The 14,231-nt window shown below is 44.6% G+C and overlaps 1 protein-coding gene across 1 annotated transcript; it reads right to left on the bottom strand.

Moving 5' to 3' along the window:
• Positions 1-5,561: 5,561 nt before the first annotated feature.
• Positions 5,562-6,497, bottom strand: LOC120994240 (olfactory receptor 52A1-like). The gene has a single exon (XM_040422688.1). It carries the CDS (start codon positions 6,495-6,497, stop codon positions 5,562-5,564), a length of 936 nt encoding a protein of 311 aa, XP_040278622.1.
• Positions 6,498-14,231: the final 7,734 nt, after the last annotated feature.

Here is a 14,231-nt window from a genome sequence, read left to right as displayed (position 1 = left end):
GCGACCGACTGTCTCCGCTCCCAATACAGTGTCCTGCTGCTGGGGAAAGGAGACTGGGCTCTCTATTCCCTGCGGGACACTCTGCCGCTGGGGTGGGAGGACAAAGCTCTCCTCTCCAAATAAAACCTTCTGCTGCTGGGGGACAGGACCGACTGTCTCTGCCCCCTGTAACTCAGCCTGCCGCTGGGGAATGGAGACTGGGCTCCCAATTCCCAATAAATCACATTGCCACTGGGGAGAGGGGGGAACAAGCTCCTCTCCCATATATACTTCCAGCCTCTGGGGAGGGAGACCGACTGTCTCCGCTCCCAATACAGTGTCCTGTTGCTGGGGAAAGGAGATTGGGCTCGCTATTCCCTGTAGGACACTCTGCTGCTGGGGGACAGGACCGACTGTCTCTGCCCCCTGTAACTCAGCCTGCCGCAGGGGAATGGAGACTGGGCTCCCAATTCCCTGGAGGACCGGTGGAGAGACCTCGGTCCCACCTCCACCGGACACCTGGGGTTCTTCCCAGTAAACCTCCACAATATCTTCCCAGCTGAAGGGCTCTGGACCTGGGTCAGACAATCTGCTCTCTCGCTGTGCCCTCTCACTGGAGTGGAACAGCTGCTGGTAGTCCTGTTCCAGCTCCATCTCCCGGGTCACCAGGTGGACCAGGTTTTGCTCAATTTTGTGAGTGTCGTCCCAGTCATACCTGCTCTCCCGCGACTCAAAGAGGTCCCTGAACCGGGCTTGTGTAGGGCTCCCAAACTCCAGCTCTGAAAAAGTCTCCCATAACAAGCCAGGACCATCAAACTCCTCTCCCTCTGGCTTGTCATGCTCAGCTGTCCTGGGTAGGTACTGTGCCCCATACCACCAGAGCGCCTGGTAGGCATCTTCCAGCCACAGCTCCTGCCATGCTAGGTGTTCCAATTCCTTTACCCATTCCTCCCGAGGCTGCTCTCCCAGGAAGGGCATCCGCAGGGCTACTTGCTTCTGCAACCGCTGGTCTTCCGTGGGGAGTCTCTCGCCCCGCAGATACTCCACAATACCCAGTGCCTGGTACCAGATGCCTTTGCGGGCTGTATCTTGGTCATCCATGACACCCTCATCGTACTCCACTGCTGTTTCCATTCTGCTGTAGCCAGGGGAGCTGTACATATACTAGCGTTGCCCTCAATATGTTCCACGAACGGTGTCTCCGAGCTGCTCCTCCTCGCACTAGGACGCCATCCCACTTCTTGCCACCAATGTAACGGATCTCCTGGCACCCCGACCAGGTACCTTCGTTGATAGGTGCTCCTAGTGCTTCCCGAGGACTCCAAGCACTCCGCTCTACACCAAAATCACCACAGGAACCAGGAACAGGAACAGCTCTTACAAGAGCTAGTAATATAGCCAGGGGAGTATAGCAAATCTTCAGCGTATAGCAATCCCCAGTGTCGATCAGTTACCCAAACACCAGCCTCAACATGGTAAAGGGTAAAACAGGAACCTTTATTGAACACACAGCATTGACTTATATACACATGACATACTGAGGACATGACATAGCAGCCAATCCTGTACAGTTTAAACACAAAACTAACCCTATTCAACAAACACAATGGCATTGTCTGTGACGCAATTAACAAACACACTGGCATTGTCTTTGACGCAATCAACAATGAACATGCAAACAGATATCTTCACCCCCTCCATAATGAATGAATGGGAAGAGGAGACACATGTGATGGGATTATCTCCTGAGTGTATCATAGGAGTCGGCTGCTATTATAATCAACTATCTTAATCCCATCACTAACACAATCAGTGGGAGTCTCAGTGCAGAGTTAACCCTTTTTGTGTTGCTGAATCCACACCATGCCTTTTTAATGGACAATAGGAAATATGTGGCATATAAATTACACACATAAATCAGGGTTCATAGTACCTTGTAACCCCAAAAGGTCTTAGGGGGTCTCCATAGTTCTCGGTCTAAAGTCTGTAGGAAGGAGGCTGGCCCTCAGGCTTCTCCAGCAGCCCCAGTGACGGTTCAGTCCATCACAATATTAATGTACAGTTAGTCCATTGTACAGTAGTTTATTATTTTTTATTTATTTTTAACCCTTCCAGCCCTATTTTTAACCTCCACGCCCGTGTGAAAGGGGCCTTAGATCCTAATGTAGCCATACTGAGAGTGGGGGGTAGGGTGTAAAGTAACACTATATACAGTAATATATATTTCTACTGTATGTATTTTATTTTTTTATTATGCGATTAGGTTATCTTTCTATGCTTATTTTTTTATTTTATTTTTAATCATTAGGAGTATGTTATCTCACAGTGCTATTTGTTAAATAAACTTAGATGCAAGACCAGCAGAAGGTGTGCACACCAAAAAGTTTTACTTTATAATGCTGCTAAAAGTGCTAAGTAACCATGGTAGCCAGGACTGCAGTAGCGTCCTGGCTGCCATGGTAACCGATCGGAGCCCCAGCGATTAAACTAGGACTCCGATCGGAACTGCCGCTCCACTGCCACCAATGATGGGGGGGAGGGGGGTTGTTAACCAATGATTTTAATAGGGCGAGGGAGGGAGGGGGGCTCCGCACTGGCCACCAATGATTTTAATAGGGGGAGGGAGGGAGGGGGGGCCGCACTGGCCACCAATGATTTTAATACCGAGGAGGGAGGGGGGCCTGGCCCCCTGCTGCCTGGCAGCACCTGATCTCTTACAGGGGGCTTTGATCCGCGCAATTAACCCCTCAGGTGCGGCACCTGAGGGGTTAATTGTGCAGATCACAGCCCCCTGTAAGAGATCAGGTGCTGCCAGGCAGCAGAGGGCCGTTATGTCCACAGTTCTCAGTATATTCTAACTTGAAGCGTCCCCATCACTATAGGAACGCCTCTGTGTTAGAATATACTGTCGGATCTGAGTTTTCACGATCTAACTCAAATCCGATGGTATATTCTAACATAGAGGCGTTCCCATGGTGATGGGGAGGCTTCAAGTTAAAATATACCATCGGATTGGAGATTAATGGTATATTAATATTACCCGAACATCGAACCCGAACCGGAACTTTTACTGAAATGTTCGGGTACCGAACACCGTAAAGTTCGGGTTCGCTCAACCCTAGTGCCATCCCTGATGTACTGTAGGTCTGTGTGGTTCCGCTCACCCATTTTTTTAATTTTATTTAATGATTGACTGTTCAGGTGCCATCCCCTATAGCGCCCGGCTCCTGTACAGCGTCGGGATGACTACGGGCTATATCAGGAGCCGGATAGCGATATTAATACACAGCACATGCTGCTCTGTACATACAGTTACACTACTAGAAATTCACATAAAGTACGGTACTACTGATTAATCTAGTACTTTAACTCAACACCGCCATCTACTGGCATTAGTATGTATTGATACACTGGAGGAGATAAAATCGCGTTTAGTTAGTAACGAATTGCGAAATAAGGGGGTGGTAGCGATGACACATCTGTATAAGCTCCTTAGTTTGGGATCAAGCCAGTCGCTTGTTTATTTATATGTTCCAGCTATATGCTAACTTCATCCGTGACAGCCATCCACAGATCCCCATAACAGTGTCATCCACAGACCACCATTAGTTCAAAGCCCACCAAAAGCAAACCTTTTGGTTAAAAATATTTTTTTTCTTATTGTCCTCCTCTAAAACCTATGTGCATCCTATGGGCCGATGTGTCTTATAGGGCGAAAAATACAGTAACTGTGTAATGACCGGCGTCACGCAAAGGGAGGGAAATGGGAAGGCCCTGTCCAAGGGAGAGAGAAAGGTGGTGACCCCTGACTCACCTTGCGGCTGGCACCTGACTGCCCTGACGTCCCTAGACGGGTTCCTCACCCGTACGCCGATCACGTGGCTAAACTCTGGCTTTCCCTAAGATGAGCCCTATGTAGTGAACGGGGACGGTGGGATCACTAGTCCGCACCACTGACACTAAGAGGGAAACACCAGGGAGAGGACAGACAAAACAGACAAACATATAATCCCAGGTGGGCGACAACAGCAGACCACAAAGGCTCAACAGGGACCCGGAGGGTAACGTTCTGGAACAACAACCAGGGAACACAGCTACACAGCTCCAGTGGGTCAGTATAGAAGTCCAGGCAGGAAGCTCTATATCTGGCAACCAGAGAAGTGGGAGAGGGGAATATAAGGAGGTTGGGAGTGCTGGACAAGAAACAGCTGAGGAGAAGAAGCTACGGATCCCTGAGTGAGCCAAAAAGGGTTGCAAGGCAAACCCAGAAAGCTACCATAAAAAAACAGCACTATCTTCCTACATAGAGCGCGCAGCCAACCGTTGCGACTTCCTGACCCCGGGTATAACGGAGTCAGGCGTGGCTCTTGACACCCTCGTGACAAACTGCACCGCTGAACGGAAATAAAAAAAAAATTTGTGCCACTAATACACGTCAAAAAGGGCTGTAATTTTCGCACTTCACCACACAATGGCTAATAAGGCCTTTTTTTCCGACTAATACAAGCCAAAAAATGCTTTAGAACATACAGTATAACTGCACTCACCGCACAAGGGCAAATAAGACGTAGAAATATTTCCTTGTAATAAACCCTGTTAATGGCTGTATCACACAGCACTTGCACCCTAATAACAAGAACAGTTTGCTGGAATTACAGAGCTGTATAATGGCAATGTGGATCCGCAGTCAGTGCAGCAAGGTGTAATAGGATTGTTCCTATTCCCCAGGCTGTAACCTCCCCTACTGAACCTTGTTCTACATAAATGCTGTGGAATGATTCCTCCCTATCCTTTCCCTGCACCTTGTATAATCTTTCCCTGCACTTGTAAAAAATTATTTTTTAGCACAATGAAGCACTGTCCCCAGCACCTGCTGACGTCTCTCCCTGCACTAAGTACACTGGAAAATGGCAGAATCTAAGATGGCTGGCGCTTTTTATAGGGCTGTGACATCATAGGGCTGGCTGGCTGCTGATTGGCTGCATGCATGGCATTATGGGTGATCCCGCTTTCCCAGAGTTCCTTGCTCCATGTCTTCACATGTGCAGCAGCCATTTTAGGAAAAATGGGGATTCGTTTCCACTTCATCAACATTGATTAGATCATCTCTAATTATAACTTAAAGAGGACCTTTCACCGATTCTTACCCTATGAACTAACTATACAGATAGGTAGAGCGGCACCCGGGGATCTCTCTGCACTTACTATTATCCCCGGGCGCCGCTCCGTTCTCCTGCTATGTCCTCCGGTATCTCCATTCCCTAAGTTATGGTAGGCGGAGTCTGCCCTAGCGCTGGCCAATCGCACTGCAGAGCTCACAGCCTGGGAGAAAATAACCTCCCAGGCTGTGAGCTCTGCGCTGCGATTGGCCAGCGCTAGGGCAGACTCCGCCTACCATAACTTAGGGACTGGTATCTCCGCCTACTATAACTTAGTGAGCGGAGATACCGGAGGGCATAGCGGGAGAACGGAGCGGCGCCCGGGGATAATAGTAAGTGCAGTGAGATCCCCGGGCGCCGCTCTACCTATCTGTATAGTTAGTTCATAGGGTAAGAATCGGTGAAAGGTCCTCTTTAAATATTTTATTGTTTATTTTTTTTTAGGATTTTGCTGATCTCCTCACGGATCAGGGTTGTTTTTATTCCATAGACAAGTGGGTTGAGCATGGGTGGAACCAAGAGGTAGCTGTCAGAGAAGATAATATGGACATAAGGAGGAATCTTCCCGCCATATCGGTGGGATAAGAAAGAGAATATGGCCATACTGTAAAAGCTGAGGAACACGCACATATGAGGGGTACACGTGTTAAATGCTTTCAGACGAGCATCTCTAGATGGAAGACGGAAGACGGCATTGAAAATCATGACATATGAAAAAAAGATAAAGAGCAAATCAAAACAAAGAATGGTAAAAGCCACAAATAGTCCATATATACTGTTCACCCGGATATCAGCAGCCGCAAGCTTCACCACCGCCATGTGCTCACAGTAGGAATGTGCAATGATGTTGGTCTTGAATGCAGGAAACCTCCTGATCAGGACAAGACAAGGACCAACCAGAACAACTGCCCGGACCATAAACACGATGACCAGTCTGTATATCAGTCTAGTGGTTATTATGGAGCTATACCTAAGAGGTTTATTGATTGCAATGTAGCGGTCATAAGCCATGGAAAGCAAGAACCCAGATTCAATACTGGAGAAGGCATGAATGAAGAACATCTGGAGAAGACATCCATTAAAACTAATGACTTTATTACTGAACCAGAAGATTGACAACATTTTTGGGGCAACACTTGTGCAAAGGAGGCCATCATTAAATGCCAGCATGGAGAGGAATATAAACATAGGCTGGTGGAGTCTCGGAGATCTAAGGATGACAACTATCACCATGATGTTTCCCAGCAAAGCCGATAAATAGATGATACAGAAAGGGATTGAGATCCAGATATGTTCATGTTCTAGTCCCGGAATACCAACCAATAGGAAGTAGGTGGGATAGAAAGTAAAATTTGTCATCTTATCCTGCAGACTGTAGACTCTAAGCATTCCTTTCAGCTTCAGTCTCATCTGACGAAACCATGTGTGAGCCTGAAGATGAGATACAGTTGAATAAATCTGTATTGATTATGAGAAAATTCAGCTGCCATTGACCCAGGCTACATGGGCAACATAAGCATTCTAGCACTCAATGTCAATCTGCTGCATCTAAAGCTGAGTTAAACAGCATAACAACCTAGAAAGTATTGCTTTACACCACTACTAGTGAAACCACACTTTGCAGTCCAGTTTGGGGCATCAGACCACAATAGTTGTGGAACCTCTTTGCCAACCAACTGGTTTGGTGTAGGGCTAAACTCTAAGGATGTTATTCTGGATCCTCACCAGTACTAATGCTCCCATGTACAGGGATGTGGACTTTGCTATGGTTAGCAAACTGACCGCTACCTTCTGGGATTGTCCCAGTGTAGTTGGCAGCTGACACTCATGGGTCAGAGATTACGCAAAAAGAGTTGTAGAGCAGCACAAACGGACCTCATCGACCAATCCCGGAATGCACCAGCATAGGACCACAGATCCACAGCAGTCCGGAGAACAATAAAGAAAAACAGGGATCACAGCAGCACATCCGGTGCGTCTTTTTATTGGAAGCCTTGAGTGCACACACAAGCAAAGTATGACGTTTCGGCTTACTGTGTAGCCTAAACGTCGTACTTTGCTTGTGTGTGCACTCAAGGCTTCCAATAAAAAGACGCACCGGATATACTGCTGTGATCCCTGTTTTACTCATGGGTCAGAGACACTAGTGTAAGGCACCAGAAGCACAGACTAGAACTAAATAGAATATAGGCAAAATCCAAGGCATTCAGGTAACATATGCAAAAGACAGAGCACTGGATGATGGACAGAATACAGAAACACAGACTTACAGAGTACAGGAACCCATTCAGACATAGTGAATACATCTGCAGTAACTTAGCAAGATGGACTTCAGGAACTCATTCAGACATAGTGAATACATCTGCTGTAAGTTAGCAAGACGGACTTCAGGAACCCATTCAGACATAGTGAATACAACTGCAGTAAGTTACTAAGACGGACTTCAGGAACCCATTCAGACATAGTGAATACATCTGCAGTAAGTTAGCAAGACGGACTTCAGGAACCCATTCAGACATAGTGAATACATCTGCAGTAACTTAGCAAGATGGACTTCAGGAACCCATTCAGACATAGTGAATACATCTGCTGTAAGTTAGCAAGACGGACTTCAGGAACCCATTCAGACATAGTGAATACATCTGCAGTAACTTAGCAAGATGGACTTCAGGAACCCATTCAGACATAGTGAATACATCTGCTGTAAGTTAGCAAGACGGACTTCAGGAACCCATTCAGACATAGTAAATACATCTGCAGTAAGTTACCAAGACGGACTTCAGGAACCTATTCAGACATAGTGAATACATCTGCAGTAAGTTACCAAGACGGACTTCAGGAACCCATTCAGACATAGTAAATACATCTGCAGTAATTTACCAAGACGGACTTCAGGAACCCATTCAGACATAGTGAATACATCTGCAGTAACTTAGCAAGATGGACTTCAGGAACCCATTCATACATAGTGAATACATCTGCAGTAACTTAGCAAGATAGACTTCAGGAACCCATTCAGACATAGTGAATACATCTGCAGTAACTTAGCAAGATAGACTTCAGGAACCCATTCAGACATAGTGAATACATCTGCAGTAACTTAGCAAGATGGACTTCAGGAACCCATTCAGACATAGTGAATACATCTGCTGTAAGTTACTAAGATGGACTTCAGGAACCCATTCAGACATAGTGAATACATCTGCAGTAAGTTACCAAGACGGACTTCAGGAACCCATTCAGACATAGTGAATACATCTGCTGTAAGTTAGCAAGACGGACTTCAGGAACCCATTCAGACATAGTGAATACATCTGCAGTAAGTTACCAAGACGGACTTCAGGAACCCATTCAGACATAGTGAATACATCTGCAGTAAGTTACCAAGACGGACTTCAGGAACCCATTCAGACATAGTGAATACATCTGCAGTAAGTTACCAAGACGGACTTCAGGAACCCATTCAGACATAGTGAATACATAAAGACTGACAAAACCAGCACACACAGACAGAGGCATAAGATCCAACCAGACTCAGACAGAATCAAAGCTTGACATGTTGCACAACCAGTGAAGGATGCCAAACTCAAGAGACATTTATCAGGCTGACACAGGATCATATATGAGGGAAATAAAAATAGGAAAAATGTGTTTCTTTCAAATCCTTGGGTAAAAAGAGGCCCAAGTAGAAGAAAGAGGTAGGGCGCCAATAGGAAGGAGAAGCGGCACGCTAAGATTAAAAAGTACTTATTTAGTGCAGATGATTTTATAACTAAATTAATAAAATGGAGGAGAAGGCAGGCCTTAGCTTAAGGATTGCTCCAATGGGGTGAGATTCAAACAAATATTATAGAGCAGTGGTAAAAAAAATTGTAGCAGGCGCTAAAACCCCCCTTACAAGCTAAATAATACCTCATGACCTAATCTAGTCAGTATTACTATCAATTTACTTATTACTTGTACCACCAATCTTCTCTCCCTCTCACTATTATGAGATTTTAGTATACCGTACTTTTAATACCTTGAAATGTAAAGGAGTTTTTAGCGGCTGCTGACACTTTTTACCACTGCTCTACAGGGTACAGGAACCCATTCAGACATAGTGAATACATCTGCAGTAACTTAGCAAGATGGACTTCAGGAACTCATTCAGACATAGTGAATACATCTGCTGTAAGTTAGCAAGACGGACTTCAGGAACCCATTCAGACATAGTGAATACAACTGCAGTAAGTTACTAAGACGGACTTCAGGAACCCATTCAGACATAGTGAATACATCTGCAGTAAGTTAGCAAGACGGACTTCAGGAACCCATTCAGACATAGTGAATACATCTGCAGTAACTTAGCAAGATGGACTTCAGGAACCCATTCAGACATAGTGAATACATCTGCTGTAAGTTAGCAAGACGGACTTCAGGAACCCATTCAGACATAGTGAATACATCTGCAGTAACTTAGCAAGATGGACTTCAGGAACCCATTCAGACATAGTGAATACATCTGCTGTAAGTTAGCAAGACGGACTTCAGGAACCCATTCAGACATAGTAAATACATCTGCAGTAAGTTACCAAGACGGACTTCAGGAACCTATTCAGACATAGTGAATACATCTGCAGTAAGTTACCAAGACGGACTTCAGGAACCCATTCAGACATAGTAAATACATCTGCAGTAAGTTACCAAGACGGACTTCAGGAACCCATTCAGACATAGTGAATACATCTGCAGTAACTTAGCAAGATGGACTTCAGGAACCCATTCAGACATAGTGAATACATCTGCAGTAACTTAGCAAGATAGACTTCAGGAACCCATTCAGACATAGTGAATACATCTGCAGTAACTTAGCAAGATAGACTTCAGGAACCCATTCAGACATAGTGAATACATCTGCAGTAACTTAGCAAGATGGACTTCAGGAACCCATTCAGACATAGTGAATACATCTGCTGTAAGTTACCAAGATGGACTTCAGGAACCCATTCAGACATAGTGAATACATCTGCAGTAAGTTACCAAGACGGACTTCAGGAACCCATTCAGACATAGTGAATACATCTGCTGTAAGTTAGCAAGACGGACTTCAGGAACCCATTCAGACATAGTGAATACATCTGCAGTAAGTTACCAAGACGGACTTCAGGAACCCATTCAGACATAGTGAATACATCTGCAGTAAGTTACCAAGACGGACTTCAGGAACCCATTCAGACATAGTGAATACATCTGCAGTAAGTTACCGAGACGGACTTCAGGAACCCATTCAGACATAGTGAATACATGAAGACTGACAAAACCAGCACACACAGACAGAGGCATAAGATCCAACCAGACTCAGACAGAATCATAGCTTGACATGTTGCACAACCAGTGAAGGATGCCAAACTCAAGAGACATTTATCAGGCTGACACAGGATCATATATGAGGGAAATAAAAATAGGAAAAATGTGTTTCTTTCAAATCCTTGGGTAAAAAGAGGCCCAAGTAGAAGAAAGAGGTAGGGCGCCAATAGGAAGGAGAAGTGGCACGCTAAGATTAAAAAGTACTTATTTAGTGCAGATGATTTTATAACTAAATTAATAAAATGGAGGAGAAGGCAGGCCTTAGCTTAAGGATTGCTCCAATGGGGTGAGATTCAAACAAATATTATAGAGCAGTGGTAAAAAAAATTGTAGCAGGCGCTAAAACCCCCCTTACAAGCTAAATAATACCTCATGACCTAATCTAGTCAGTATTACTATCAATTTACTTATTACTTGTACCACCAGTCTTCTCTCCCTCTCACTATTATGAGATTTTAGTATACCGTACTTTTAATACCTTGAAATGTAAAGGAGTTTTTAGCGGCTGCTGACACTTTTTACCACTGCTCTACAGGAACATTTATAGCCGACTTGAACTCATCATGTATTGATTCCTATATCTACAGTATCTAATCTGATTCCTATATACAGGTGAAACTCGAAAAAGTTCATTTATTTCAGTAATGCAGCTTAAAAGGTGAAACTAACATATGAGACTCGTTACATGGAAAGCGAGATATCTCAGGCCTTTATTTGTTATAATTTGGATGATTATGGCTTACAGCTTATGAAACCCCAAAGTCTAAATTTTGAGGTCCCCTTTGCTCAGGGGGTATGGATTAATTATCTGACTAGAGGGTGACACTTTGAGCCTAGAATATTGAACCTTTTCACAAAATTCTAATTTTAAGTTGCATTACTGAAATAAATGGACTTTTGCACGATATAAATTTTTTTCGAGTTTCACCTGTATGTATATATCTGCATGTAAAGTCCAGATAATGAGCGGTGATATTGAGAGTCACTGACAGTATACAAAACTAGATGAGGCAAATATTAACCTCAGGGAGCTGCCCATAATTACAGGAGATGATTGTCAGCTCTGAGGGCCAACACTGCAAACCCAGCAACATGGCCAGCTTCCTGATCTACTGAGAGGCGACCATGGATGGAGAGCTAAGAAGACAGATCTGTAGCACATGTCACTGATACATAACATGGAGGACACAATGACTATGGTGACCTGGTGTCTGCACTGACCTGAGGACTCCACTCCCATCATCTTCTGTCTGCAGCATCCATAGACAAACCTGTGCAGATCTGACGTCCTGTCCGACTGTGAGACTTTATATCTGAGAGATGTCCCAACAGGATTCTCTGCAAAGCTCAACAGACAAAATAATGATCTTTCCCTATAGAGGATAAGACACAGATGTGGAGAGCACTAATCATCAGGAAATCTGGGGACAGTGTGGAGCGGCCCCTGTAGAGAGACCTTAAGGTTATGCCATGATTAATGTAAAAATTAAAATCTGCTATGAAATAGTAGATGACAATCTCTCTCTGAGGGAGGGTTCTCATCAGCGTTATGTATTCCGTTATGGCTTTCCGTTATAACATGGCTATAACGGAAAATAACAGAATCCATAAGAAAGAAGTCAAAACGGAAGCCTTTAAGAGGCATTCCGTTTTGATCTGTCATAATAGAGGTCTATGGGAATCATAACGGATCCTTCTGGTTCCCGTTATGCAGAAAGGACAAAAAAGTCCTGTCGATAGGACTTTGTTTTCCGTCTTGCATAACAGGAATCAGACGGATCCGTTATGATTCCCATAGACCTCTATTATGACAGATCAAAACAGAATGCCTCGTAAAGGCTTCTCTTTTGACTTACGTCTTATGGATTCCGTTATTTTCCATTATAACCATGTTAGAACAGAAAGCCATGCTAAACTGATGTAAACCCACCTTAACAAAGCTAGAACTAGCCCCGTACCTCACATGGATCCAGAGATCTTCCCATTCATTGCTCCAGTTGCTCTACTAGACTTATTTCAAGTTGGCAGCTTAGGCCTCTTTCACACTTGCGTTGTCCGGATCCGGCGTGTACTCCACTTGCCGGAATTACACTCCGGATCCGGAAAAACGCAAGTGTACTGAAAGCATTTGAAGACGGAACCGTCTTCCAAATGCTTTCAGTGTTACTATGGCACCCAGGACGCTATTAAAGTCCTGGTTGCCATAGTAGGAGCGGGGAGCGGGGGAGCGGTATACTTACAGTCCGTGCGGCTCCCGGGGCGCTCCAGAATGACGTCAGAGCGCCCCATGCGCATGGATGACGTGATCCATGTGATCACATGATCCATGAGCTTGGGGCGCCCTGACGTCACTCTGGAGCGCCCGGGGAGCCGCATGGACGGTAAGTATACTGCTCCCCCGCTCCCCACTACACTTTACCATGGCTGCCAGGACTTTAGCGTCCCGGCAGCCATGGTAACCATTCTGAAAAAGCTAAATGTCGGCTCCGGCAATGCGCCGAAACGACGTTTAGCTTAAGGCCGGATCCGGATCAATGCCTTCCAATGGGCATTAATTCCGGATCCGGCCTTGCGGCAAGTGTTCCGGATTTTTGGCCGGAGCAAAAAGCGCAGCATGCTGCGGTATTTTCTCCGGCCAACAAACGTTCCGTACCGGAACTGAAGACATCCTGATGCATCCTGAACGGATTTCTCTCCATTCAGAATGCATTAGGATAATCCTGATCAGGATTCTTCCGGCATAGAGCCCCGACGACGGAACTCTATGCCGGAAGACAATAACGCAGGTGTGAAAGAGCCCTTAGGGGACATGCACTTCCCCAGGGAGAGTGTCCTTTTTACTAAAGCTGAAAAAAGGGACAACCCCTTTAACTAAAAATCTCCACAAAGAGTGACACTAGGTGAACGGTTCTTATTTTACGTCATCTGGACTTACCAACTCCACACCTGAAACTGAAGAGCAACTAGACTGTTCATCAGAGGCACAGCTTGAAGTGTAGATAAGTGAATATCTTGAAAATAATTTTGGTTCAGGTTGTAATGATTAGTGATGAGCGGGAGGTGCCATATTCGATTTCGCGATATTTCACGAATATTCGATTGAATATTTGTCTTATATTCGTCGAAATCGAATATTCGTCATTATGCTATTTATCGCGAATAATATGCAATTTAATTAATCGCGTATATCGATTTTGTGTATTTTACGAATATTCGCCATATATTGCTATATATTCTTGTTTTAGAATATGACGAATATTCGTAAAATAAACATATAGACTGAAATTTCACTAATGTAGAGCTATAATCTTTTTTTTTTCTGTCTATTTTTTTTTGTCTCTTTCTTATACAGAAAGAGACAAAAAAAATTTGACCAAAAATTTTTTTATAGCACTACATTAGTGAAATTTCAGTCTATATGTGTAATTTACGAATATTCGCTTTGTTGCGAAATATTCTTGTCTTACAATATGACGAATATTCTAAAAAACAAATATATAGCACTATATCACATATATTCATTTTTTAGAATATTCGTTCCCCCCCCCCAATTAGTACAGTTATTGCCCTTCGGCATACTCCTCCCCGACAAGCGTCCCTGTCACCATGGGAACACCTGGTGGTTAGAATATACCATTGGATCTGAGTTTTCACGATCAAACTCAGATCCGATGGTATATTCTAACCACCAGGCGTTCCCATGGTGATGGAGATGCTTGAAGTTAGAATATACCGCCAGGGTGC

This window comes from Bufo bufo, chromosome 3 (assembly GCF_905171765.1).
Source record: "Bufo bufo chromosome 3, aBufBuf1.1, whole genome shotgun sequence".
Lineage (NCBI taxonomy): Eukaryota > Metazoa > Chordata > Amphibia > Anura > Bufonidae > Bufo > Bufo bufo.
This window is presented reverse-complemented; position numbering and strand designations above follow the sequence as displayed.